The 27,514-nt window shown below is 42.4% G+C and overlaps 3 protein-coding genes across 6 annotated transcripts in view; 1 reads left to right on the forward strand and 2 right to left on the reverse strand.

Annotated features, from left to right (window-relative positions):
* LOC308302183 (uncharacterized protein) overlaps positions 1–16,434 on the reverse strand; it is a 31,924-nt gene extending 15,490 nt beyond the window's left edge. For all 4 annotated transcript variants that reach the window (XM_080746425.1, XM_080746426.1, XM_080746424.1 and 1 more), the window contains exons 1-3: positions 16,198–16,434; positions 11,621–11,737; positions 6,342–6,449 (exon numbers count right to left, since the gene is read on the reverse strand). In XM_080746425.1, coding sequence (XP_080602551.1) covers positions 6,342–6,449; positions 11,621–11,737; positions 16,198–16,249 — 277 coding nt within the window. In that variant the 5' untranslated portion in view covers positions 16,250–16,434. The remainder of the gene's footprint in view (positions 1–6,341; positions 6,450–11,620; positions 11,738–16,197) is intronic.
* A 5,277-nt stretch (positions 16,435–21,711) lies between these two features.
* LOC308297428 (CAAX prenyl protease 2-like) lies at positions 21,712–22,707 on the forward strand (the record flags this gene model as incomplete). The annotated part of the gene is made up of 1 exon (XM_080740836.1): positions 21,712–22,707. One exon carries the CDS (start codon positions 21,712–21,714, stop codon positions 22,705–22,707), a length of 996 nt encoding a protein of 331 aa, XP_080596962.1.
* Positions 22,708–25,629: 2,922 nt separating this feature from the next.
* LOC308297439 (serine-threonine kinase receptor-associated protein-like) lies at positions 25,630–26,601 on the reverse strand (the record flags this gene model as incomplete). The annotated part of the gene is made up of 1 exon (XM_080740845.1): positions 25,630–26,601. One exon carries the CDS (start codon positions 26,599–26,601, stop codon positions 25,630–25,632), a length of 972 nt encoding a protein of 323 aa, XP_080596971.1.
* Positions 26,602–27,514: the final 913 nt, after the last annotated feature.

Consider the following 27,514-nt stretch of genomic DNA (forward strand, 5'->3'; position numbering starts at 1 on the left):
TAATTAATTCATTCGATTAAATAAATTCCCTTAATTTTCATTCATTCTTATGTTTGCCCTCAACATAGGAGGAGAAGTTGCTTAAACAAACACAAACGCAAACGAATATTTGTTTTGCACGTTTAGGAGGAATTTTACATCATTTTCACCAGACTCTTTGCCGGGTGCCATAGATTTGGCCAATAAAGCGCTGCAGGAAACCCTGAACATACAGTAATTTGGAATAAAACAAAGACAAATTGATGTTTAAATGTGACTGTTTAGTCACACCTGATGAAATCCATATTTTTATAGCTGTGCAACAATCACTCAATCAGAATAAATGTATCCATGGATTGCACAATTTTTAGTCTCTTCTTTGTTTACAAAGATGTCTCACTACTAGTCACACTTTTCCAAAACAGTTAGTACAACAGAAATCTGTGTGCAAACGTGTGAAAGTTAGTCATTGTTGTGCCACAGAATGCATTCATTGACTGCATTGAATTAATTTGGCACAACTCAATTAATCTTATGTTCTCATTATATGATCTTCACAGAAAAAGATGTCATAAAGCTTCTCCTCTCTCTCTTCTAATACTATATATGTATTTAATAAGCCATGTGGTGTACAATTTAGAGTTGCGCCGATTGATCGGTGAGTGATCGCGCACGAACGATGATGCCTATATCGGCTTTGATCAGCGTTCTAAAAATAGATCAAAGCGGCCGATCCTGGTTGACAATATTAATGCAGGTTTGCAAGCAACTCTGAATTAGGTACTAAAGGACGGACCCCAATGTAAACAAGAGATTGTCTTTTTGGGGGTTTAAATCCTTTTAGTAGACCTTGAATCTGAACTGTACTTTCCCTATGCGAACTGCTAATAAAGTATTCAGTCAGTCAGACACAAAGCACAATATAATTGTTGTTAAGTGATGTGCATTTAATAACCGGTAGGAGGTTTTTATTTTCCACAGGAAAGCTACAGTTCATTGTATGTAAGGTCCAAGTTGTGTCTCTAAGAGTCAGAGTCTCTAGAGTGTGTAATATTGCACATTGCCTCAGCCTGCAATATAACTTTTGTCAATTCATGATACCTTCTCATCTCCTAATGTTTATAAAATATAGAAATACTGCTACAGTAACACAATAAATAGAAGAATCTATGGATTTGGCACTGTGATAGGGAATATCGGGATTGGCAGATACTTATTCCAGTTGATCGGTGATCGGCCCCGAAAATCATAATCGGAACATCTTTAGTACAATTGGTCAAGAAAGAATACTGTAGATACTGTAGATCATACATTGGCAACTGGCGGCCCGGGGATCACATGGCATGCGGCCCTCACTCAGGTTAATATATTGGAATACTGATATATTATTGATTTCAGCCGTTTCAATTCCTAACATGCAAACATGACCCACTTTAATTACTCCAGTCTACAGTATATTAGTAGCTTACAAATTTTACTTTTCGTGATTACAGTTACAAAATAGACATTCTACGAACTTGTAGATTGACTATGTTTGCTTCTTTTGTGTGACAGAGTATAAGGAAGTAGGGCATTAATTACAAAAAAGGTATATGCAATGTGAACCTCTGGAGTTAGTGTGGAAATATAGTGGCCCTCTGGAGTGAGTGTGGAAATATAGTGGCCCTCTGGAGTGAGTGTGGAAATATAGTGGCCCTCTGTAGTGAGTGTGGAAATATAGTGGCCCTCTGGAGTGAGAGTGGAAATATAGTGGCCCTCTGGAGTGAGTGTGGAAATATAGTGACCCTCTGGAGTGAGTGTGGAAATATAGTGGCCCTCTCCATCATCAAGTTGCCAACCCCTGCTGTAGATGCATTAAGAACTAAATAAAAGCTAAACTACCGGTAAACAAAAACCCACTCTTCCCTTGGTACAGTCTGACAAGGTATTTGACAGTCTTGACAATTGATTGACATTAGCTTGAGGGGCCAGTCTGACTGGAACTACATGAAACATGGGCTGTAGTCCGTTGTAGTCCAGGAAAAACTGACATTCTCTACTGTGATGTCATAGTAACCAGCAGCAGTACAGGAAGATAATCAGGCTTCTCGGAGTGCGAGGCGTTGAGAGCTTTGGCAAATAGGTTTGGTGTAGAGGTAAAAAAGATCAGACCAAGTACTGAGTGAAAGGTCAAGTTTACTAAGTATCGACGATTTAAGATTTTAAGTGGTTAAGTGTCAAACAAGTCTATGAATCTATCTATGAAATCGATGAGACTCTCCATCACACAGTTATACAATATGTATGCTTCATCTCCCTCTCAGCTAAGGGGTCCTTGGCCTAAAAACGTTGAAGACCCCAGCTGTATTATATTTCTGCTATTTTTAACCATGCCACAAGGTAAACACTTAACACGTTTGGGGACGCGATTGAATTTTCAATTCACTGATTTCATCGTTACATCCCTATGAAACGGTCAACTTAAAAATTTAAGCCAGGAAAGAAGGATGGAAAAGACCATAGTCACGCTTGGGATGTTAATGACTCAGTATTTTGCGAGTCGGCGTGTCAAGGACAAATTTCTATCTTTTTCTCTTCTTTTTTTTGCTGCGCAGTTGAGATGAGAGAGCAAAATGCACTGCTAGTCCCAAAACATGGTCGTGCCGGCCCCAAATCCACCAGGTACTCCTAAATGTAACCTCAGTAAAAAAAAACTGGGGAACACTGGCCCTCATTTATCAATGGAGTGTAAAAAACGGTCTATTTTTTTCACCAAATTTTGCGTAGGGCAACGTTTGCGTGGCATTTACGAACACGTCCTAAACAGACACACCTGGCCTACATTTGATCCCAGCATTGATAAATGCGCAGGCTGAAATTTAAATAACACGCCCTTAATTATTCTCGAAACGCCCCGATTTTACGACCAGAACAACCCGAATACGACATAACAACCAAAGAAAAGCCATGTCCGCGTCCCACACAGACCACGCACACATGCACGCACGCACGCACACACCTACACACGCAACTAGGCTACTTGGAACAGCAGCATTTTGGTTTACACAGCAGTCTTTGACAGTGGAAACGTGGGATTAACCAACGGTACAATCTTTGACAAGGAGGCTATAGCACTGCAGCCGACATGAATGACACAAGTCACTGCCATGAATACTTTTGGATATTAAAGCTATACTGTGTAAGTTGCTCAACTAGTGGTCAGTAGCGGTATTGCTTTTTTCGGCCGTTTTTCGGCCGGAGTCGTCGCGGACCACCGCCGCGGACCACCGGAGCGGCGCCAGCAAACCACCGCGACCGATAGTAATCCGTGGAGGGGTAGAACGCATGGTAGAACGTAATTTTCTGTCCAGGATTTGTGGATTAAGAGGTTAAAATCCTTCACCATGGTAAACACTGTAGCCAAGCGGAGGCGCTTCCTGGAGACCAGAGCAGATAAGCTGTGATTGGCCGGTAGTGTACCATGTGTGCATGATCGGCGATGTGATTGGGCAACGTATACACAACGTATACAGATGATGCAGATTACGTCATTTTGGCGCAAAATCCCGCCCCTGTCACTGCTAAGAAGAAAACATATAAAGAGAAGGCTTCAGAAGCTGAAAATAACGGAGTGGGTGTTCTAAAACTTTAGCGATTTAACAGTTAGGACAATTTTAAGATTTGTTTTATAAAAAAAGTTACATGGTACAACTTTAATTTAAACCATAGCCTACCCGTGCCGTGCGTGCGCAGACAGAGCGCGTTCATTTGGTTACAAGCAATCATAATTCCCCATGGCCATGATCTCACGGCTCGCCACGTCGGGTTTCATCATTAACTCCAGCATAGTGTACAGCTACTGTATAAATGGAGAGACCCCACGGTTACGTTTTAGATATTAATTTAACCCAATTTCGGCGACGAGCGCAATGCGCGTTTGAGTGCTTGAACTAGCAATCATGTACCGTTCCTGCGCGGGCTGGTCTTCTCCCCGGTGGGCCGTGGCGTGGACCCCCAAATAAATCATCCGCAGCTTGCGTGCGCTGGGCTGGGCACAGCCAGGTTTGGACCTTAGGTTTTATCCATATTTAAAAGGACTCACGACTCACAGCAGTGCCGCGCTGGTCCCGAAAATGCTCTCCATGCGTTCGTATATGTGCTTGTTCTGAACTTCTGAGCCAGATCTCCAATCTTAAGATTTATTCTGTTAAAGCAATTAACAGTAGATTTCTTCCATATCGCTAGATTTAAATTGCTTAATGCTTGTCATTGTAACTGTGGAAATAAAATCGGCGTGAATGTCCATGATGTAGCCGGCTATAGGCTATGCTTTTATAAAATGTTATATTTTCACAGGATTATTTATTATTGTGTTGGATATACATTTTCGAGTTGCCTGTCAGATAATTAGACAATACTGCTCCGCACGTCTACAATGGAACAAAGTGGTGTAGGTGTAGGATGATTCCTACACCACCTCAGGACTTGACGTGAGATTTGATCCTACCCTAGACCAAAGTCAAAGTCAAGTTGAAATGATAAATGCAGAGACTTGCCTAAATTTCGGTGTACACCCAAATTTTGATCTGCACCACGTTGATAAATGAGGGCCAGTGTGTTTGGGGTGATCGTTCCGGTTACCTCAGTGTACATTCTCTCTCTCGTCGCGCTGTCAATATTTGGCGACAGGGCACAGTGTATTCTGGTTCGAGAAATGCCATCAGCTCACTAAAGCCTTTCCCCTCAACAACACTAATAGTACCTTGGCATATCTTTGGCTATCGTCTTGGCTGTCAAATCAGTGATCCTTTCTGCCTGTGCATCACAATGGAGAGGTTTCGTTTCACAGTGAAGTCTGCCACTCTGCATTTGGACTGGCTGTCTCGCATTAATGTGATTTGACATCACATCACTGATGTTGACGACAAGTCAAGTGACACGTCTACTTGTGTTGCGTTTTATTGTAAATCTTGAAAAAAATCAAGATCATCCTACATGAAGTCGTCATTTCCAAGGTATGCACTAACACAGACACACACACTGTTACTCTCCCATTTGAAAAGCATTAACGTTTATAACGTTTTTGAACAAGCCATTAAAACATTTTTGTAAAAAGAATAAAAAACATTTTTACGATTAAAGGTTTTTGAGGTATGACGAGTCGAAAACCGCCTTTTTATCACATCCCTAAGTCAAACCATAGATGAAATATGGGACCTATGACTAGATTAAGTAAACAATATGGCTGCAGCATTTTGTGCAAGCTGTGGCAAAACAGTGGTCTAAAAGAGAGAAGATGAGGGTATGAATCCATGTTGAGGTTTACCAGTAAGACTCCCTAAATCGGGAGATAAGCGACCGTCAGGTCGCATACATTAACTTTAGAAGGCAATGGTAGCCAATCAGGAGGGAATATGGGACAGATCCATGTTGATGACATGACTTTAGAGATACTGTGTACCGCTTTGCGGATCACATGGGCAAACAGAAGAAAATCTGATTTTTAAAACCGTAAATGCACACGAGCACACAATCCTCCCTTTAGAAAATCAACTGGACAATGTGCACATATGCACAAGCCTGTGCATATCCTGCCCCATTAACTCCCACAATTAAGCATAGAGAATACAAATGTGAGCAGCTTGGTGGTACAATACAATTGAAGCCAGCACGATGCAGTAGGTTAAGATGACATGGGCTATTACATTAATGATAAAGTACAGCTTTATGGTTAAAAAGTCAGCAAAATGTAAGCATTATAGTTTCACATTTTCACCACATAAATTCACATAAAAGAGCAGCATAATTCACAGCATAATCAAGGATTTTTGCTCGCAAAATCAAGGATTTTAGCCCGCATAATCACAGATTTTTCTCGCGTTTTTTCTGGAGGGTATAATATATGAAGATTCCTGATGTCATCGATATACATCATTGGCCAGATGGCCAAGATATGGCCCATATATGTGTGGCTGGTTCAGATAGGTATCTCCGTGTATGGGCATAAAAGGGATTGTATGTTTTGAAGTCATGTGAACCACTAACAGAATCCCTTTTATCCCCATATATGGAGATCCCTGATGTCATCAATTAACAGCCCATATCTAACAGGACTTCATATGGGAATGCCCATATATGGAGGAAGACAGCCCATATCTGTGTGGCTGATTCAGACAGGGATCTCCATGTATGGGCATAAAAGGGATGTACCATATACGGTACAGTACATGGATCTCCATATATAGGTACCAGGGGTCTCTATGGGTAACTGGCCCGATATACGTCACTGGCCAGATCGTATGTCGCCCTGAGGCGTGTTAGTAAGTATTAACTTCCACATTTAAAACTATGCCATTTATTCCATCTAACGTTGTGGAACTTACTGATATCCTGGTGGTATACTGGCCCCTCGTGCCCAATGGTAACGACCCTGGCTGCATCTGGAGGGTTCATGTTCACCTGCATTCTGGACTCCACAGCGACAGACTGGTCTGCAATGAAAGAATTGAAAAAGAACACAGGGGATTTAGGATTAGGATGAATTAAGATGTAAAAATAAAAAAGGTAAACCGTAAAAGACAACTTTATATGTTTACATACATCTAGACAATATCAGTTTTTTATATCATTATATGGAAGTTACGTCAAATTCAAGTTTCTGAAAAGGTGACTATAAAGGTGGCAGAATGGAATTTAAAAAATTGTGACATCACGAATGGAGAAAGTCGCTTGTTGTACATGCTTTATTGAAAACTAGCCATTTGCAAAGCTCTTTTCCTGTTAAAATAGATTCTGTATGTTTATGGGAGCAAAGTTCACCAGGGTGGATATCTTAGTCCACTTTTGAAATCACAGCCATAATGTGGGTTGATGATTTCCAGAATGTTTATAACATATCAAAATGCCAAATGACAACATTAGTGCTGATTTTAACTTAAATGGATTTCATCGGATTATATACATATCCCCTGAAGCAAAATAATGTGAGAATCACTATTCACCAGAGAGGCATAAACATAAATGAGCAATGCACTGAATTGAAACGAGCTATTACAGAAAATATACGTGTGCACTTTTATTCATGTAGTGTGTGTGTGTGTGGGGGGGGGGCTGTCATTCAACCATACTGTTGAATTTGCTGCAAGTTTGGAAAAGCTGCAATAGTTCCGGTAATTGAATAATAGCTTCCCAAAGCCTTTGTACATTTTCAATGTTTCATCAATCCTAAGGGGTTTGGCTGAATAAAGTCATATCTAAGCCCTTCTTGTGACTTTTTTCTTTTCATGGATGAATTATAGCCTACATAAATGTTCCTTATATGAAATAGGCTCAGAATCCAAAACAATGCCTGACAAAGCGCTCTGACAGAACAGCACAACCGGCAATAGATCTCCAACAAAACTTTCAGGTATTAAAACCGTCTTCAACCAAATCTTCAACATTTTAAAGTCTAACAAGTGTCAAACAAAGATACAAAACACACATATTTCTGTTACAATAATACTTTTAATAAGAATAACAGTAGGCCTAACAGTGTAATGCTCCAAGACATTTTCCTGACAAAGCATGCAGAAATCAGAAATACAATCATCATCTAAAAATTCCAGGAATCTTTGAAAGTCTGTCTTTCTGTCTGTCCTTCGCAAATCTCCCGAACCGCTCATCTGACTGACTTCACACTTGGGAGGGTGTATTGCTGAGGCCCCAAGGAAGTGCAAGGTCGATTTGAGTGTTAAGTCCATCAGATGAGCGGTTTTCCAGAACTGTCCAAGGCCACTCGGACCAGGGCACACATACGTTACGAACCACTCATTCGATCTACTTCACCCTTGGTGTGTGTACTGCTGTGGACCCAAGGAAGTGCAGTGTCGAGTGTAAAGTCCATCGGATCAGCTGTTCTCCAGAACTGGCCCAGCCTGCTCCAACTGGACACACGCATCTCATGAACCACTCATCCGATCGACTTCACACTTGGCGGGTGTATTGTCGGTGACCCAAGGAACTGCAGTAGAGTGTAAAGTCCATCGGATCAGTGGTTCTCCAGACCCCGCCCACTCCAAACCAGCACACAGTATTTGGCACTGCAGTAAAGGGTATTTAATTAAACAAAGAACGAAAATTAAATGAATGGCCTTGCAGGCCTGTGGGCTAAGAATACAACAATCTGTAAAGAGATAGAACAAACACGCAGTCTTGATTCACTCTACTCTATACATTAATTCTATGCAATAGGGTGCCATGGCATTGGTCCGAAGGTTCATTAGTCCGAAGGTTCATTAGTCCGAATTTGTTAAGAATACTATACCTAACTCTAACCCCTAACCTTAACCTCAGTAACCCTAACTTAATTCGGACTAATGAACCTTCGGACTTATGGGCAGTCCCCTGCAATAGTTCATATCACATAAGGCCCACGCAGTTGTGATATGACAACAATTGTGTTGGACAAGGAGATGAAGATTGTGGTTAAACCTCACCTTCTAATGCAGCATCTCCAGCCTGCCCTTGGTAGCAGCTTCATCGTCTGTTGCCGTCCACTCAGTACAGTTTAGTTGGGTGTATAATATACAAATGACGAACTCAACAGAAAGTGTTTAAAACATAAGCCACTGGAGAGTAATCCCTAACAGCTATGCAAATGACTTAATCTCAAGAGCATCACTGCTAGCTTTCCTCCTAAGTGCATAATGCATTAGTTAGTAGAAGTCAATTCTACTTCACATGCCATCTCCAAATGACTGCTAGTCCAACAAGCAAGCACCGGCACAAAGCTCTGGCAAACCCAGGCATACTAATGTCTAAACTTCAAGAGACACAACATATGCCCTATGCACCTTACTTGTAACCTCTATCGTAACAGAGCAATAATAGTAAAGTTACATACAATACAATCTTTAAAATAAAATAAAAATCAGGCTGCAAACTTCAATGAACTAAACCCACATCCACATTCTCTGTAAACTTAGAACTTGTGATCTTGCTCATGATTTTTAGACAGGCTTTGATAAAATGTGCTCCGACAAGGTTAAGTGGCACACAAAGGTAGTTTGGCTGCAAATTTCAGTTTTTGGTAGTGGTCGCCATTTTGCTTCATGCAAGTGGGACAGATTGGAATTGTATGTTTTAAAGTATTTCTCCATCCCTTTCTTTACACCATCTCCGTCATGTTCTGTTTATGGGGTTTGGGGCTTTTGGCTCTTCTTCCACGTCCCGAATTGTCGCTTTTGCAGATGTGCACCAAGGACCACCTTGAAATTAAATGTCATTGTATTAGTAAAATCCGCAAATATGTCATGCAGTAGATAAAGTAGTGTGGCATAATAATGGTTAATAATATGTGATTTTAATTTAATTTAATAGTTTTATAATAAAATGAGTCTAACCTTAATATCCTCCTCAGTCGAGGAATGAGTTGCTTGAATCATTGGCTGAGTAATGAAGAAAGGATGTTGATGTTACTGGTCTGCAAACCTAACACTTGCCATCTGATATACAGCAAATATCTTGATTAGTCTGGCAAGGGCTATCATCCTCCTCTGGTGACAGGTGGCAGTTTCCTCTGGTCTAAAATCCCTACTTTGATTCTGGGATCTGACAAATAGCTCTCACTGGCCAGCATTGCTCCACCAGTCCATCAAGCATGACTCATGCTAAGTTCTAAGTCTGGCTTGATCATCTTCATTCATTATCTGAAGCCCTCGCCACCAACTACATTACTGGGCAGTGATCCTCCTCATATCCATCATGTACTGTATCTACAATATTATCTCCCTCTTTCTTTTCTCTGCTTGGAACTGTAAGCTCTGTGGTGTAATTTGGGGCTGGTTGAGGATGTTAATGTGACTGAATGCCTGGGGATCTACTTATAATAATAATAATAATAAAGTTCAAGTTCTATTAGGCTAAGCTACTCAACACTTCTGATGCAAAATTATGGAAATTGATATGTTCTTTAATGATAGCTGGAATGTTAGCCAAATGTACCTAGCTAGCACAGGAAAAATATTTACATTGACAAACAATAGGTCTACTTACAGCATTCAGGTGACTTTTTAAGCATGTAGTGCCTCCATGGAGGTAAGTTTCAAATTGCATACTTTGCAGTTTGTTTCTTCTTTAACTTGCCATTGTTAGGTCATCTGTTCATTTCAAGTTTTCCCACACAGCTGAGATCTTCTGCATTTTGTCTACTTTCCTTCAACACCCAAGGTGAACTGAAGCACACATGTTTGATTGAGGGATGTCTTGTGCCCTATTAGAAATTATATTTTGTACCGGAATGTGCTGACAAAATGTATTTTGCTGTTTGCCTTCATTGATAGACTACATTTAGCGCATATACCCTATTATTTTGTGCATACACCATATTATATATACGCTATTTGTAATGCCTACCCAACAAAAGAATATTCAAATGTGAATAGTTGAGGCCAGCCCTACCCAATGTATTGAAAAGTCATCATTTGCAACGTTTAAGTGTGTTAAAACAGAAAATACACCCCAAAATAGCACAATAACCTCTCAAGACAGAAATCGGTTAAAATGCAATTTGTAATACAGGAATCAGACATACATGTTGATTACAGGCTTTCAAACATGCAATGAATCAACAGTGTTATGTTCTGGTGTATCCAGCCCTGCATCAAACTGGCCTTGAGTTCAGATAGTCTCCTTGATACATCAGTTGTTTACTGTGAATGCAGGCTGTGTGTTGGTTAAGTAGTTGACAGTAGTGGTGTATAGTGTGTGCATGAGTGCGTATGGAGGGGTGGGGGAGTATACAAGAGGGACCCAGCCTGTGTCACAAACCTGCTAGGGGGCCCCACCAGTTGCTATACCAGTGAACAGTGGAATGACTCCATGCAAATTAGTCAAGTGTTAATTAAATATACAAGGTAATACAAAGATATTAATGGACACTATGAAGACTGCACAAAATGGTGTTAATTCAATATGCATTGTAAAACCACAGTCGTCTTCACACTGCAGACCCGTTAAAATGCAGTAGCTGTCCTGGGGTAGAATTAATGACGATCAATTTCCACAGACGCTCTTTGTCCATCTTTTACCCCCGTGTGAACATCTTTACACTGCAGAGAAGCATCCGTGGGGTGTGGGGTGGGGGTTGGGTTTGGGGGCGCAATTGACTATCTTGTGTGACGGGGTCAGGACTACTATGAGCTATGTGTCCCCAGTCGTACTGTATAGAGGGAATATTTTTCTATAGCATAAAAAAGGCCTTATTCTAGTCCCAAATCATGTAAGGTGTTATAAACCTTTAATATTTGTCATTTTCTGATTTTGATTTGTGTGAATAAAACAATTTCAATAGAAGACTCACTGTCCCGTCAACTTGCCTTTCCGGCATATGGGTGTAAACTACTCAAATCAAAGTCATATAGGGCTAACTGTGTAAAATAGTAAAACTGTATACATTTCATTTTTTGCTGATTTAGCAGTAGGCCTATAACTTTACCTATATTTGCAATTACTTCTCTCAGTAAAGAGGGAAGTGAGAGAGGCTCCTTGGCTGAAAGAGTGTGAGCCTGCCGACAGCCTGCGGGACAGATTATAACGATTATACGATTACAGCGCATTGGTGAAGGAACATATTCGAACATAATTGTTCATAACATATTAAGTAAACATTAGTATGGCTCACCTGGTAAGATTGCGTGCCACATGTTTGGGACTGTGTTCCTTCCCACAGCTGGCCCGGGTTCTTGCATGGCCCGATGCTGCATCCCCACTCCTGGCTTTCCCGTCTCTCTCCCCGTCACTGTCGGGGATGAAGCAAAAATGCAGGGGAAGAATAAAATAAATAAATATGATCAGTATGCGTTATTTTACAAAAACATATACCCCCGTAATTGCCGGACTATAAGCCGCGGCTTTTTTCCCATGTTTTGAACCCTGCGGCTTATACAAAGGTGCGGCTTATATAACGATTTTTACAGCTAACGGCCAGTTTGTTAGTTTTACAATGGTCTTTAACAAGGATTTATATATTGATTTATACAGCTAACGTCCACCAGGGGCACTCTAGCAGGAAGCAGGAAGGACCCCTGCGGCTTATAGTCAGGTGCGGCTTATATATGTAAAGATTTGTTTTCTTTTCTAAATTTAGCTGGTGCGGCTTATATTCAGGTGCGGCTTATAGTCCAGCAATTAGGGTATATATTCCACTGGGATCGTCTGTCGTGTGCCCTGCAGTCTTTGTGTCGACTTGTCTTTGTGTCAACTTTCTCCCATGTTTTTTGTTCTTCTTTTTTTCCAAGTTGTTAACCTTTGCACTGGTGCTGCCGAAGCCTATTGTAACATTATTAGAAAGCTAGCTTCAATTCGATCTTGAATCTCTCCTCATGGGGCAGTGGCTCCCAGAGCTAGAGAAGCTGCCTGAGAACTGGAACCACTTTCAATGCCAGGATGAAAGTGGTTAAAAGCAGTCCACCACCAAATTGGAGTAGCTTGTTTTATCTTTTGTCATGTTGCACTGAATATACCACACTCAATTCCCAACTAGTGCCTCTAATTTAATAATCTAATTTATTTGTAATGTGTTTGCATTGATGATTACATTTGAGTCACAGATCTAAGCATTGACATTGTAGGAATTAATTGAAAGTAAAACACTCGACAAGCCATTTTATGTTATTGTATATTTTTAAAAGATGTCATTGTGAAAGACTGCTAGTGGTTGAATTGTTTATCACTTCAGAAGCCAAATCGTGTGCATCAAGGAAGCCAATGTGGACAAGAAAAAAAGGGGAAAAAAAGTGTGTGAAATGAGCAACAATTCTACAAGAAATACATTGGAACAGTTAACCCTGTCAAGTGAATCAAATGCCTCAAACACATGAACATTTAGTTAAATGGGAGGAGCACATCACCAAGAGAGCTCAATAGGTCACAAAATGCTTGATGTGCAGGCGGTGCAGCATGTGCCCAAGAAATGCTGATCTTGTGGGCACACCTTACAGTTCTATTTGCAAGATCTGGATTTAGTGCGCATATCATATCATGTTATTCTTGAGTTTAAAACTTAAGTTCCTGTCTCAGCTAATATATTTCCAAGTAATAAAGCAAACTAGGGCATTCCATTGTCTGGGTCATCTGCAGTAAAACAAAAAAGAAATTAATTTCCATGGGTTGTACAATAAACATGCCCCTCTCCAAGGCAATGCTATTAGAATGTATGATGCCACCACAGATATAGAAATTGGTATTACATGGTGGAGATTTTTCCTGTTTGGGAATGGAACCGGAGACACCGTCAGGCATCAATGTCTATGAGGCAATGCCTATGTGGTATGCGCCTGGACCAGTAGGCCAGCGGGTGCCCCGCTAATACAATGTTTTAACATATCTAAATTCCTACCTTAATACTTAAAAGACCACTTGACCCATTTTCACCCTGGGTGGGTGGACATTAGCCAAAAATAGCAGATCTATAAGCTCACAACACATCTGTGACGCATTGTGAACTTAAAGCGAAGAGGTTTGGTGTATAGGGAAAAAAAGAGCAGACTAAGTACCGAGCCAAAAGGTGAAGTTTACAAGGTATTGACAGTTTAAGTCACACATTTAACATGAATCCAATATGTAGTGGGGTCCCTGCTTCATCTCTCTCTCAGCTAAGGGGTCCTTCGTGGCTTGGTCTTTTAAAATGTTTAAGACCCCTGAATTAAATTGTTGTACATTTGACAAGAGTTTCAGTTCAATCGGTCATCAGACTTATCCATTATAGCAATTTGTATATATTAAAAGGTATTAGTTTGTAGGTATTAATGCGTTATTGATTACATAGCAAAATAAGAAGAAAAAAAAAGGTGAAAACACCTAAATAAAGCGAGAGCAGTGGGTAAACAGCGTCACTCTACTCAGTCAGTGGCTGATAACTGCTGGTATAGAACAGTGGTTCTCAACCTTTATACACGGCCAACACAATCATATTTGAACTGCTATCATTTCGGGCCCTGTCACCGACAGAATGTTGTCCGTGCGAGGCTCCTTACTTGACCACACGTTTTCTACCAGAACTTTCAAATGGATATGAAACTAGGGGACAATATCTGACTTCCAAGTTACAGCAATTCATTATTGGGTGAGTACACAGGCAGAGTCGACGACACAACTTATAATGCACCCATGTCCCATGATCAGTCTGTTACCTGGGCGGGCATAACCTCGCCCACCAGGCTTTCTGAGAAAAAGCCTGGTGTTCATTCACAACAGCCCGTTTGGTTTCCGCCTAGAGCGCGGAAACCACTAGAAGAAGCGGCGTCGCTTTGATTTGGTTCCCTCCGTTTGTTTCCCCAATCCCTATTACAATGCTCGAGTAGCCTAGTGTAGTCTTGCCAGTCGCTAAAAGTTGGACTAAAAGATGCCCATACCAAACGAATTTTTCAAAAGCAAAACTACTCCGCATCAAGGAGTTTATTAGGTAGGCCCTAAAAGTATGTCCTTGAGCGCAGGGGAATATTTTGGGTTAAAACTGAATCCGGTTTGATCTTTCCGGCAAATTGTAGTCCTTTGAGTACTACAACATGACGTTTTGTGGTTTCCGCTCCAGACCGGTTACAAGCCCGAAAAGTGAAGTGATCCCAGACTAGGGCGGGCATGGGGTGATCTATGGATGTGGATCTGGAAAGTAATAGCACAACTATTCTTGGGCTGGGAGTGTGTGGGCGCACACACGCACACACACACACACACACACACACAGAGAGGAGTTGAAACTAAGGTCTGAGAGGCACTTGCCCGTCAGGCAAGTACAGGTCATGTTCTACTTGCCCAAAGGTCATGCCCACTTGCATGAAAAGTTAACAGGTAAAGTTTTAATCACCGTTCTTTTTTTTTTTACTTTACTTGAGAATTCTGGGGCTGTGCCATATGGACATGTCTCAATATTTATGCCAAATATTTAGCTATACAACAATATATGACTTATTTAAAATTTCACAGACACTTGCCCATCGAGCAACCTGAAAGCAAACTCCACCTGCTGCCCGAACGTTTTATTTCCCATGGGCAGTCGGACACCGTAGGTATATACAGTATGTGTGTGTGTGTGTGTGTGTGTGTGTGTGTGTGTGTGTGTATATTTGTGTACATTCATTGTGTGCATTTTATGTAAACAGCATTACGTTAACTGTTATTGTGTGTTCACTGTTATCTGGCATCTTTTCAGGAAACAATAAACATCGACACAAATAACACATCTAATTCTAAATTAACATATGTGACGTCATAGTAAAGACTTTAGGAGCAAGCTTTTCAGTAGAAAAGAATTGCCACTGGACTGGAGCTGGGGTGCCGTCTCTCTGTGCCAGTCCCAGGGACCACCAGCGGTCCTTGACACGGTTCCAACTTCCAGGTGGTCCCCAGCTAAATGATGGGGAGTTGGTAACCAAATGCACCCTTATATTTAACTCTTGAAAGCATAAAATGTCATGCTCTCAAGAGTTACATTATTGTTACATCTGCATTACTTAATTTACAAGAAGTCTGCACAATTAGAGAATGTAGAATTATTAATTTGATCAACATTTGCCTGTCTTCTCTCCTACTATGGCACCAACATCAATACAGCATGGAATCGTGGACAAAATCTTAACCAATGACAACATTATATTCTCCCCTTTGTGTCTGAGTCTAAGTATAAACTAAGATTTATTTAATCCCTTTTGGTGCAAGCCGCCCTGAGAAGCTAAAATCTCATCAAATGGTGGTTCGTGGCTCAGATATCGAATAAATAATGGACCTTGATATGAAAAGGGTTGAAACCAGTGCTCTGTGCAGCCAGTAGGGCAGACTAGAGGCTCTCATTCCTACATCCTGCTCCTTTTTGGACAGACTCCATCTTTGTCAGAACTCCATTTAGTGCATCCACAACGTTAGGCCATCCCCTGGATTATAACGCTATACCAGCATGTAATAATGTTATATCGGTTTTAAACTCGAGAATTTTAAAGGTGGATTGTTAGTATAAAGAACAGAGACAACGTATTAAAGGCTTGATTTATATAGCCTACTGCTCCATCGCTCGCGCGGGGTGTCGTTTGCTGAAAAAGAACAGCTCTGCAAGCCGAAACGCGTCGTCGGTGGCTTGTAGATCAGTGCCCTTTAGGGCGCGCGACACCGTCGTACTACGAAGTATAAATCCATAACATACATAATATAAAGAGACGATTTTTTTTTTCCTGTGTGAGAGTACATGCAGATATTATATAAACATACCCATGGTCATTCTTTGTAATTCGCTCACTGGTTGGAACATGGCGGCCTGCATTTCTGCTGCCAGTTCTTTTCTTCGGACCAGACGCTGTTGTAGGGGCTGTTGTTGCGTATTTCACAATTTCAAATAATAGCGCTAGGTTTTAACGAACGGGTTCTCCGTTTCTCGTTGTTTTTGTTGTTGTTTTTGCCGTTAACTAGTGGCTATAATCCCGGTACAGTTATATATGTCTTCGTTGGTCGTCGCTCTCACGACCGCCTGTTAAATCTAAGAGCAAGAAGCTAAACATAAATCACACAACACTTCCGGGCGATACTTTCTTTGGCGTACTCGTAACTTTCAAAATAAAGGTTTTGGTGGGCACATCGATGTAAATTTGACAATTTTGGTCAAAATGTTAAAACGAAACGATGTGAACATGCACCAATGAGGTATCATTATCAGACTAACCTTATCCTTCAACTTCTTGTTTATGCCCCAAAATGACAGATAGTCCCTCAGGTTTTGTAGCAGTTTGTAGCAATTGTAGAAATATTTAGGCCTTCTTCTTTACATTATGGACAAATAGCCTGGTACCATTACCATGGTAATGGTAATGTATGTGCTTTTACTCTTTTAGGCCCTGTCTATACATAAAAAAATCCCCGGGGGTTTCTGACTCGTTTTGAAACCTCTACGCCTCCACACGGGCCCGTGTAGAAAAATATGTGTGTCCACATGGTATTATAAAAACGCTATAAATCCCTGTCTGTGCGTCACCGAAGCGGGTGGCGCGTCCCCCTGCTCTCATGCAATCATTGCAGCAGCTATCTATCTATAGGCTATCTATCCAAGTTTCACAATCTTCACACTTTAACATGCACAATTGCTATTTAAACATTCATTTAACTATTTCTAGAGCAGGAGAGGGGAGAGGAATCGTCGAGTGTGGTGCGCTCGCTCGCTCTCTCTCTCTCTCTCTCTCTCTCTCTCTCTCTGTGTTAAACGAATGTAACTCTATCAATCACTTCGTGGTCAAGCAAGCATCACTTGGTATTGAGAGAGAGAGTGGTGCGCTCTCTCAGACGGACTTTTGTTTTAGCTTGCGCTGATCGTGGAAATAATTTAAAAGGAGGCACATGCCGTGAATAATCAACATATTCTCACCTTCAAAGCGTCAGACAACTGATGAGAATGGACTGGAGTAATGCCTGCATTCATGCGTATGTCTCCATTAGGCTATGCTTGAAATCATTTGATATTGGCATTTGATATCCAAACTTTGACAAAGAGAAGAGGCAGCGCGTCGCGTCAGATATGCTCCTTTAACAAGATGATCGAGGGCTGCATCTCGTTATTGATAATGAGCACCTGATCGATCCAGCTTATTGAGCCGGTGGAAAGCTATATGAACAAATTCAGAACATAACTGGTATCTTTTGCAACTGTGAGTTCGTGGCTGACCAGTGACCACCATCTATGAAGATGACATTTGACAAGAGTAACAAATAGCCTATCATTAAAACAATCATTCATAAATCATTAGGGCTCCATCCCTAACAAGACAGCCGAGCTTAACATGTCGTGAATGCGCTGATAAATAGGGATATTCTACAGAGAGCACCATGCTGCCACGGGATTCTCTCATAGCAAGGACAGGAGGAGGAGGCGAGGAGCACAGGTGACGTAAGCATGCAAGCACTTCTCCGTTTACGGTGTCCACATTGTAAAAGAAATACGCCCGGGTAACAAAAATGCTCTGCAGCCGGAGTTTTGGAAACTATTCGGCTAGTCCTCCGTTTGCATGCGTCTGCATGTGGACACCCATGGGCGTTCGTGGCTTTACCCCCCCGGGGATTAAAAATACGTTGTCGTCTGGATAGGGCCTTAATTACAATAAACTATCTTATCTTTGTCTACCATTCACCAGAGCTCACATTACCTTTTATACCACAAGAGGGAGCACTTCATCTTTGCAACTGATTTAAGCTTGATTTAGGACATTTTTCACAAGAAAGTCATCTTGTCTATTATTTTAAGCATCACATAAGCAATAGGGCCTACATTGCAATTTAAATAATTACAAGTGAGATATGGGCACATATTAACTAAAAATATGCAGCCTACATTAGGTACAACTTCAATCAATCAGTTCAATCACTCCTGCAGGGGAGCTGTACTTGTGGTGTGCTACTTGTTGGTGTGCTACCCATAGGTGCTATTGACACCATTATCTACATTTCTCAATGGAATAGACACCTCCAACCACTGCATATGAGCTTGTTACACACAGTCAGATTGATTAAAATAATGTGTAATTCATTACAATGTGGTGTTTTGCTCTGGGACTATGTGAAGAGTGTTATTGTTATTTTTACTCTACTGTCCATTTTATGACAATGCTGTAGGCCTACATACCACACATAAAGTCCAAATGCAGAGGGCCAGGCAAGTTTTAAAGTTGTAGTTAAAATTAATTCCAGATTGAGAAATGTTGTAAGGTGGAAATGAGGATAGAAAAAATATATTGCGTAATTATATTCAATCCCCAAGGTTCCATTCATGTGACATCACAATGTAATATAATTGGTAGGACGGAATTCATTTCCCAGCAGATTCCAAGTCTAGGTCCAACCACACTTGCACTTTCCCAGAATTGCACCTTTCTGTTTATCCATAGCTGTAGGCCTATCTGCTTTTTCTGTAGGCCTACTGTATCTGTCCTGTGTCTTTTTACTGCACGTAGTGCCTAAATTTCCCCCTGCACGGGGCGGGATCAATATAGGTCTAGCAGGCATTGACACTAAGTCTTGCCCACCTGCCCCCGGCAGGTAAATAAAACGTCAGGGCAGGTGAAGTTGGCTTTCAGGTTGCCCGACAGGGCAAGTGCTCATTTGAGAGGGGACACAAATGTCTATAAACACAACACGAGATATCTGTGTAAAACACCTGAACGTGGCCAGAGCGCTGTGTCTTCTGGTATGTGGAATGTAAACTAAGAGCACTATTTACCTATAATGTGCTGTTGCTACATTTAAAAATAAAAGATAACAAGTGTGAACCCATAGACATATTCAATCATAGCTAAAGTATTTGGATTTGGAGGTATTGAGGTATGACATTTTATCACACAGCCCCAGAAAGTAAAGAAATAAGTGTTAAATTGAGTGGTAATTAAAATCTTACCTATCATTTTATAATGGACGATTTACTTTTCGGGCAAGTGGGCATTACCTTCGGGCAAGTAGAACATGACCTGTACTTGCCCGATGGGCAAGTGCCTCTGAGACCTTAGTGTCAACCCCTGGGTCTAGTTCTTTAAAATTAGTTCCAGATTGAGAAATGAGGATAGAAAGACACACACACACACACACACACACACACACACACACACACACACACACACACACACACACACACACACACACACACACACACACACACACACACACACACACACCAGCTCCATTAAAAAGGAAACACATTTTGTCTACCCTGCCTCAATATCATGTCTCTGTTCAACTAATCTCTCAAGACAGATTCTGATAATAGCAGGACGAAATATATTTTTCCCCTTTTGAGTGGTGGAAGCTCTCCCAAGCTTGACCGAGTGTCTCCATGTTTGCAGTAGACCTAGTATGAGTAGCAAAAGCTACCACTGGATGACCAAGTGGCGCAGCCTTGTGACATTAATGGACAACAGAAGAATTAATATAGTTACTCAAAGGCACCACTCGCTTCACACTGGGTGGTATTTTCTTTTTTTACTGAATGGTTTCCCAGATCGTGGTTTAACAGGCATCAGCTGTTTATACAGTACAATGACATTATATTGTCAATTGTGCAAAAGGTTCTTTTTTAAGGGAGGTTAGGACGGAGGGATATTTGGTTTCATTCAGGTAGTGTGAGAATGGTGTCACAGTGTTCGTTAATCCTGTTATGTTGAGAGCACTTCACCATTCTAGTGGCATCAATACAGCTCCACTGGGACATTGCAGTCAGGTGTGCCTGCCGGGCAAAGCACGTTCCCTACCCAGGTTTCAGCCAATCAAAAGCCACGGCATTCAGATCTCATGCTACGCAGTGTTGTTTTTGACAGCACATTTTGATTTAGTTTTAGTCATTGTCTTTTGAATAAAATGTATTTTAGTTTTAGTCCTAATTTAGTCACCTGAAAAGTTTTAGTTTTAGTCTAAACCTACAGTTGATTTAGTCAACTAAATTGTATTTTGGCAGGCCTTGATGACATTGTAATGGCTGATTTTACACTTGGTTGTGTGCTGAAAATTGCCGATCTTGTAGATCTGCTATTTTCAGCCCGCAACACCTGAGAGCAACCAAACATAAAATTACTCTGTTCTCCACTAGTCCCTCCCTAACGTTTTAGTCTAGTTTTTATTTTGTTGACGAAATTGTCAATATATTTAGTCCTAGTTTTAGTCATCACAGCTTACTTTATATTTCGTTTTTATTTAGTTTTCGTCAGTGAAAAAAACGCAGTCGACAAACATTTTTCGTCATAGTTTTAGTCGACGAAATCAACACTGATGCTACGGCAACTATTAGCGCCTCCCTGGCCCAGGGCAGGCCCAAGAGCTCACAGGGCCCTATAGCCAGTGTTGACTTGGTGCTGTTATTAGTGGGGCTGAAGTTGACTGAAGTTATCCAGGTTATAAGGCCGGATGCCCTGGACAATATAATGTCCAATCAGACAGGATTGGTCATGCTTCACTTGTATCACAATATATAATACAAATGGTAAGAAAAAATAAATTTCCCTGTGGATTCCTCGCGACTTGCATCAATGCAACCGAGAGAGAGAAAGAGGCCAAACAGTGATGGACAATGATGGAGCAGCAAATTAAAGGACCAACAGAGAAAGTGTCCCTGAGTAAAAGACAAGACACTTAACCCCCAATTGCTCCCCAAGGCGCTGCCGCTGTATATGGCATGGTTATCTTACTGACCACAGTACACAGTACATGCTATACTATCTTAGAAATGTTTTGGGTACTTCCTGGGCAGTTTTGAGTTGTTTTAAGATCTTAGAAGACAGCAAAATGCAGAGAATTAAAAAGGCGCATGCTCTCAATGCTTTGAATCTCTGCCAGGAAGTGTGGTCAGTCTATGACAACAGTCATCTACTGTAGTACTATGATGTCAGTCATCTCCATATTTGGGCAAAGTTTCATCCCAATCTATCATCCATTGACTTCCAGTATAAAGTTCAAAAAGTAAAAATAATAATTGACAATATCTGGATTTACTTAGTTCTTGTGACAGCTTGCAAAAGAACTTGGCGCAGATTGGCCGCAGACAAACACACGCACAGGCCAAAAACATAATCTCCCCACCTTGCCTTCGGTCTGGCAGTGATAACAACGAACAGCAGGACATTTGACGTCAGCAAACGGCACACTAGCTAGCTAGCCAGCCAGATAGTTATCTATTCAAATGGAAAATCGGGTGTTGTTTCTCTGTGTGCTATACTAAATAGTTGCTGGAGATGTCCTAGTGTCCAGTCATTTGTTCGCTTCATGTGCACTACTGATCCAGTCTCCTCGCCAGTCACCGTGGTGGAGAATGATGCTGTAAACCTCCTCATGACTTATGAGATCGGCCATGGTGAGCTGGTGCCCCCGCATGGCTTATGTTGGATATCGGTTGTGTCCTGCCTCCTGCTCGCCTGCTCTTATGTAGGGAGCTTATACGTTTGGAAGAGTAACCTGCCGAGTGATCACCCAACGGTGATAAAGAGGCGCTTCGCAAGTGTCCTAACCGTATCAACCCTGTCGCCCATCTTCGTTTGGACATGGAGAGAAGTCACAGGTGTGCGGCCCAGCCCCTCGTTGTGGGCTCTGATGGGGATCCGTTTCGAGGGCCTCATCCCTGCAGCCATGCTTCCCCTGCTGCTCACCATGGTGCTGTTTCTTGGTCCTGTCATCCAGCTGGCCATGGACTGTCCCTGGAACTTTGCGGACGGCATACAGGTTGCCTTTGACCCGTGGTTCTGGATGCAGTGTTTCAGTGACATGCGCTGGCTCAGGAACCAGGTGGTGGCTCCGCTGACAGAGGAGCTGGTGTTCCGGGCGTGCATGCTGCCCATGATTGTGCCCTGTACCGGTCCCTCCACTGCCATGGTCACCTGCCCGCTCTTCTTCGGAGTGGCCCACTTTCACCACGTCATTGAGCTCTTGCGCTTCAGACAGGGGACAGTGTCAGGAATCCTTCTTTCAGCTGTGTTCCAGTTTTCCTACACAGCGGTCTTTGGGGCCTATGTGGCCTTCATCTTCATCAGAACAGGTCACCTGGTGGGTCCTGTGCTGTGTCACTCGTTCTGCAACTACATGGGTTTCCCTGCCCTCAGCGAGGCACTGGAGCACCCGCACCGCCTCACCCTTCTCTGCTGCTACCTGCTGGGTGTCCTCCTCTTCTCCCTCTTCCTCTTCCCACTCACCCACCCCACCTACTACGACCTGCCCAGCCCCATCTGCACCCTGTCATCCTCCCACTCGTCCCTCTGTATCTCCTGAAGACCCTCGGGACCATTACAGTATACGCGATGCTATCCCTGAATACATGACGGTCATATACATGACCGTCATGTTTCCCCCTCAACCTCGCGACCAGTGAGGTTTTCATAGCGCAACGGTTTGAGCTACAAATGTCAGATTTCAAAAATGAAGTGCTTACCCAAGTCTCATTTCGCTCAGAAATGATGCCGTTCAACGATAATTACATGCTGCTCCCGGATTATTTAATAAAAATAATTTTTGAGCAGTGGTAAACCGCTCCATAGAGTGGCTGTGCGTGTGTCTGTAGCCTTTTTCCTCAGCGTTTAGCCATAGCAAAATGTGTGTACGTAGCATCATGTTTGTCTAGTGATGTCACATGTCGTATGTCTGTAGCCTTTTTCCTCAGCGTTTTGCCATAGCAAAACGTGTGTGTGTAGCATAGCCTGTACATCCTAGACTCAAATCCTAGTCTGAAGACGTTATGCAAGCACGACCACCGCTCACTTCACATTGGGTGTGATTTTTATCCTTGTATTTCCTGAATTTCCCCCTCTAGTGGAGAGTCTTGTGACGCGACTCTCCACTAGAGGGGGAAATACAAGGTAAAACAGGATAAAAATGCTTTTTATTAAACAATCAAGGGAGCGGCATGTAATTATCGTTGAACGGCATCATTTCTGAGTAAAAGGAGACTTGGGTAAGCACTTTATTTTTTGAATCTGACGTTTGTAGCTCAAACCGTTACGCTATGAAAACCTCACTGGTCGCGAGGTTGAGAGGGAAACATGACGGTCATGTATATGACCATCATGTATTCAGGGCTAACACGATGCTGACTCAGTCAGTGAAGGGGGGGGTGCATCAGTTAATATGGTCATTTGTTTTGGTGCTATTGCTATGAATTGCAAATCAATATGACATCATCATAGTACTGACGCCATAGACTGATGTATATGAAAACTAGACCAGGTCACCTGGTTGTGCCAGACCCGCAATGAAAACTAGTATGGCACTGAACTAACACATGAACACACAGGATTTTATAGTCTCAGCAACAAAGCGTAGTGAGCTTGTAGATCGGCTGTTTTCACTAGTATGGCACTGAACTAACACATGAACACAGGATTTTATAGTCTCAGCAACAAAGCGTAGTGAGCTTGTAGATCGGCTGTTTTGACTAGTATGGCACTGAACTAACACATGAACACACAGGATTTTATAGGCTGAGCAGCTGGAAATGTTTGTGAGCTTGTAGATGGGCTGTTTTCACTAGTATGGCTGTGGGCCAAATGTTTTGCAGCACTGAACTAACACATGAACACACAGGAATTTATAGTCTCAGCAGCTCGTCAGCCAACTCAACTCAGCTGGTCCCGTACAGGTGACGGCACTCAAGGCAATCAGCCGAGCAAGGGAAGGGAGGGGCAGATGAGCAGTCAGAGGCAAACACAGGCACACTGAGGAAAAGAGGGACCGACCGACAGACCGACAGACCGACAGAGCCTTATGTAGGCCGACCCCCTGGGTCTGGCAATAATAGGTACAGTACTGGACTAAGTAGAGCCTACTATGATAATGGCTACTCTCTGACAATGGGTACAACAGATATTGCATAATTGAGGTGTGCATCGGTCTACAGGCTATATATTTTAAATTAAATTGTTCCAATTCTAAACTGGGTAGTTTTGAGCAGGTAGACAGAACTGGGCTGGATCATCATCAGAGCAAAAAGCAGTACTGATAAAGGGCAGCGATAGCCTAAAGATGTTCACAGTCTTACGTCTTTACGCGAAGCCCATATCAGGTACATAAGAGTAAACCTTTTTTCCGGCTTCCTTCTAACATTTTATTATTATTATTATGTAATTAATTATAAGTGTAATAATAATATAGTAACTAGAAATACTGTTCCTACGAAACAGTGTGGGCTCGCTTTTGACTCTATTCTGCAGCGTGCTAACTGTCATGGCTCAGTATTGGCTCAACCAATACTCCAGCTAACACCACTCCCAGATTTAACGCACCTCAATTGCAAAGGCCCTGCCTTTGTACTGTCGTGGCGGAACTTGATAAATAAATAATAGTGTTCTCGCCTTTCAAGCGAGCCCACAATTAGAGAAAAGATTAAAAAAAGAGAGCAGGCTTATACTAATAGGACAAGATAAATCAGCTTCTGTATGCTATGTGCATATATGTACACAGCTCATTATGTACACTAACATCCCTTCTCCAGTAACTTCCACAGTACCGTATATATAGCACCTTGAGTTGCAAAAAAAGAGGAACAGTGTTGTGGCTTGTTGTTGACGTTTAAGAATGTATGTAAACTACATCTAATGTAAACATAATATGAGCATCAGGCAGGAATTTCAGGGAGGCCATGGCTGCCATTGACCCTCAGTTTGGCCTTGTGCCCCTCAAACCAATGGCATGACTTGAGGCCACAGTACCTTAATGCCCAAGCTCCCCATCTTTAAACCAATCCAGTGACTTTGATTGGTGCTGGGCTGAGCATAGATCAGATTATTCATTTCACTGCAGATTAGGTCATCATCCTTAACCCTTAAACTTAACAAATTATGGACTAAAATCTTGTTTTATCTGATGGCCTTCCTGCCCTAGCATTTGGCCTTTGTGTCCTCAAAAAATGGACAACACCAAAGGCCAAGTGACCTTGCCCCTAAAATGACAAAATTCCAGGCCTGATGAGCATGCTCAAGCATGCTGGAGTTATAAAGAGACTGTGTGCAGCTTACTCCCCAGGTGAGTTAACATTTTGCGGCTTTCCAGTGTAGCTATTGATGGAGGGAGTGTGTGTGTGTGTGTGTGTGTGGGGGGGGGCAGATTAATTCTTTCTCCTGTGAAGTTTGGTTCTTCTCTCATCTCTCATGTTTTCGCCACCTTTGTGATGTTTTGTTCTCTCATCATCAGACCTTGATGTCAACAGTGGATCACTGGATCAACGCTCTCTGATGCTAGCTCATCAGGAAGTACACACTTCCACAAGCCATAGGTTTTCCCCACTGCCGTCTGCCACAGACGCAGTGTCCCGTCCTCAGAGCCACTGGCATACAGCTCGCCGTCTGGGCTGAAGCGAACACAGTGGACCGGCCCAAAGTGACCCTTGTAGGACTCCAACTCCTCCAAGGTGCTGTAGTCATATTTGTAGAGCTTTAAGTCATCTCCACCGGCCACAAGGAAGTCCTTCTTTGGGTGAAGGGAAGATGAGTTGATGGAGGTTGGTGTCTCAACAGTCTTTATCAGGTCCAGGCTGAGGGCATTGTAAAAAGCGATAGTCTTTCCGTAGGTGATAATCAGAATCTCTCCATCAGCCACAACCTCCATGCTGCTCACCGAAGAGTCGAAGGACAGCGTCTTCACAGCGTCAGCGGAATTCCTGTCCCACAGACATACGGTTTTGTCTTCTGCCGCTGAGAGGATCTGCTTGTCACCATTGCACCACAGGGCTTTCTTTATGGCTTTAGTGTGACCATGGAACTCCTGTGGCTCGGCTTCAGGTTTACTGAGATCATAGATGCGCAGTACCTTGTCATTTCCTCCTGTGAGCAGACAGTTGCTGTCCTGTGTAAAGCTGACAGACTTGACAATGTGCTTGTGTTCCAATGTAAGGACCTCATCTCCACTCATTGCATCCCACACCTTCGCTGTGAAATCAGCTGCAGCAGTGGCTGCTTTGGTGGCGTCTGTGTTCAAGGTGGCTCCCCAGACAGCGCCTTTGTGACCAAGGAATGTTCCTATCCAATCCCCTGTGTCTCCCTGACGCAACATGGGCTTACCATCTTTGCAGGCACTGATAAGAAAATACCCATGGGGAGTTACTCCACTGAAGGCTAGATCCACTACAGGTCGAGTGTGACCTGAGCAGGTGAGTGGTGTTTGTCTCATAGCCATGACTCTTCCTCCTGCCAAACAAGGGTGTTAAAATTTAGTAAATACAGCAATGTAAGGGAAAGACCACTAAAGCTTAGCTGACTGTTCGCTTAAGAATTCAATTGCTGGAAACTCAGGCTAAGAAGTTGAACAGCGACCAATGATTTGGTTTTATATTGAGGGTTCAGTCAAATAAAACTGAAAGTGAGTAATAAATACTCAATCACAAAATAAACCCTGTTTTTGTCTTTCACTCTGTGAAAGACAGAAACTTGTCTCACGTCACACACAACAAACCGTTGTCATGCTTGCCTAACAATGCCAATTAGCACAGGCATTCTAATCTGCGCTGTGCTGTGAGACACGGTTGTCCTTGTCCCCTTTTATGGGCATAAAAGGGATTCTAAAAGTGTGGTTGCCCTAACAGGGCATCATCTGGAAATCAGATGTAGAGGTCATCTCCATGTATGGATATCCAGGGTTTGATCTTTGATGAGGTGATGTCACGTGATGTCCCGAGTTTGCGACCGTCCACCGGCTGTCCGTCAGTCTGTCTGTCCGTCACACGTCACACTTTTTCCCTACTCATATCTCCGCCACCATTGCCCCTATCAATGCCAATCTTTGCACACACACTCCTTGGCTGCCAAACCACAACCACCACCACTCATGTCTCACATGGCCCTCTTCTAGCGCCACCATGAGGCTGATTCTTGCATAACACATTTTTGGACACTGCTCCTATACAGATCTTGCCCTAAAATCACGCAAAGCGGTACACAGTATCTCTAAAGTCATGTCATCAACATGGATCTGCCCCATTTCCCATATTCCCTCCTGATTGGCTACCATTGCCTTCTAAATGTTGTCTATGCGACCTGGCGGTCGCGATCAGGGAGTCTTACTGGTGTCACAATGTCAACAAAATTGAGGT

Source organism: Nannobrachium achirus, assembly GCF_963921795.1.
Source record: "Nannobrachium achirus genome assembly, chromosome: 2".
Taxonomy (NCBI): Eukaryota; Metazoa; Chordata; class Actinopteri; order Myctophiformes; family Myctophidae; genus Nannobrachium; species Nannobrachium achirus.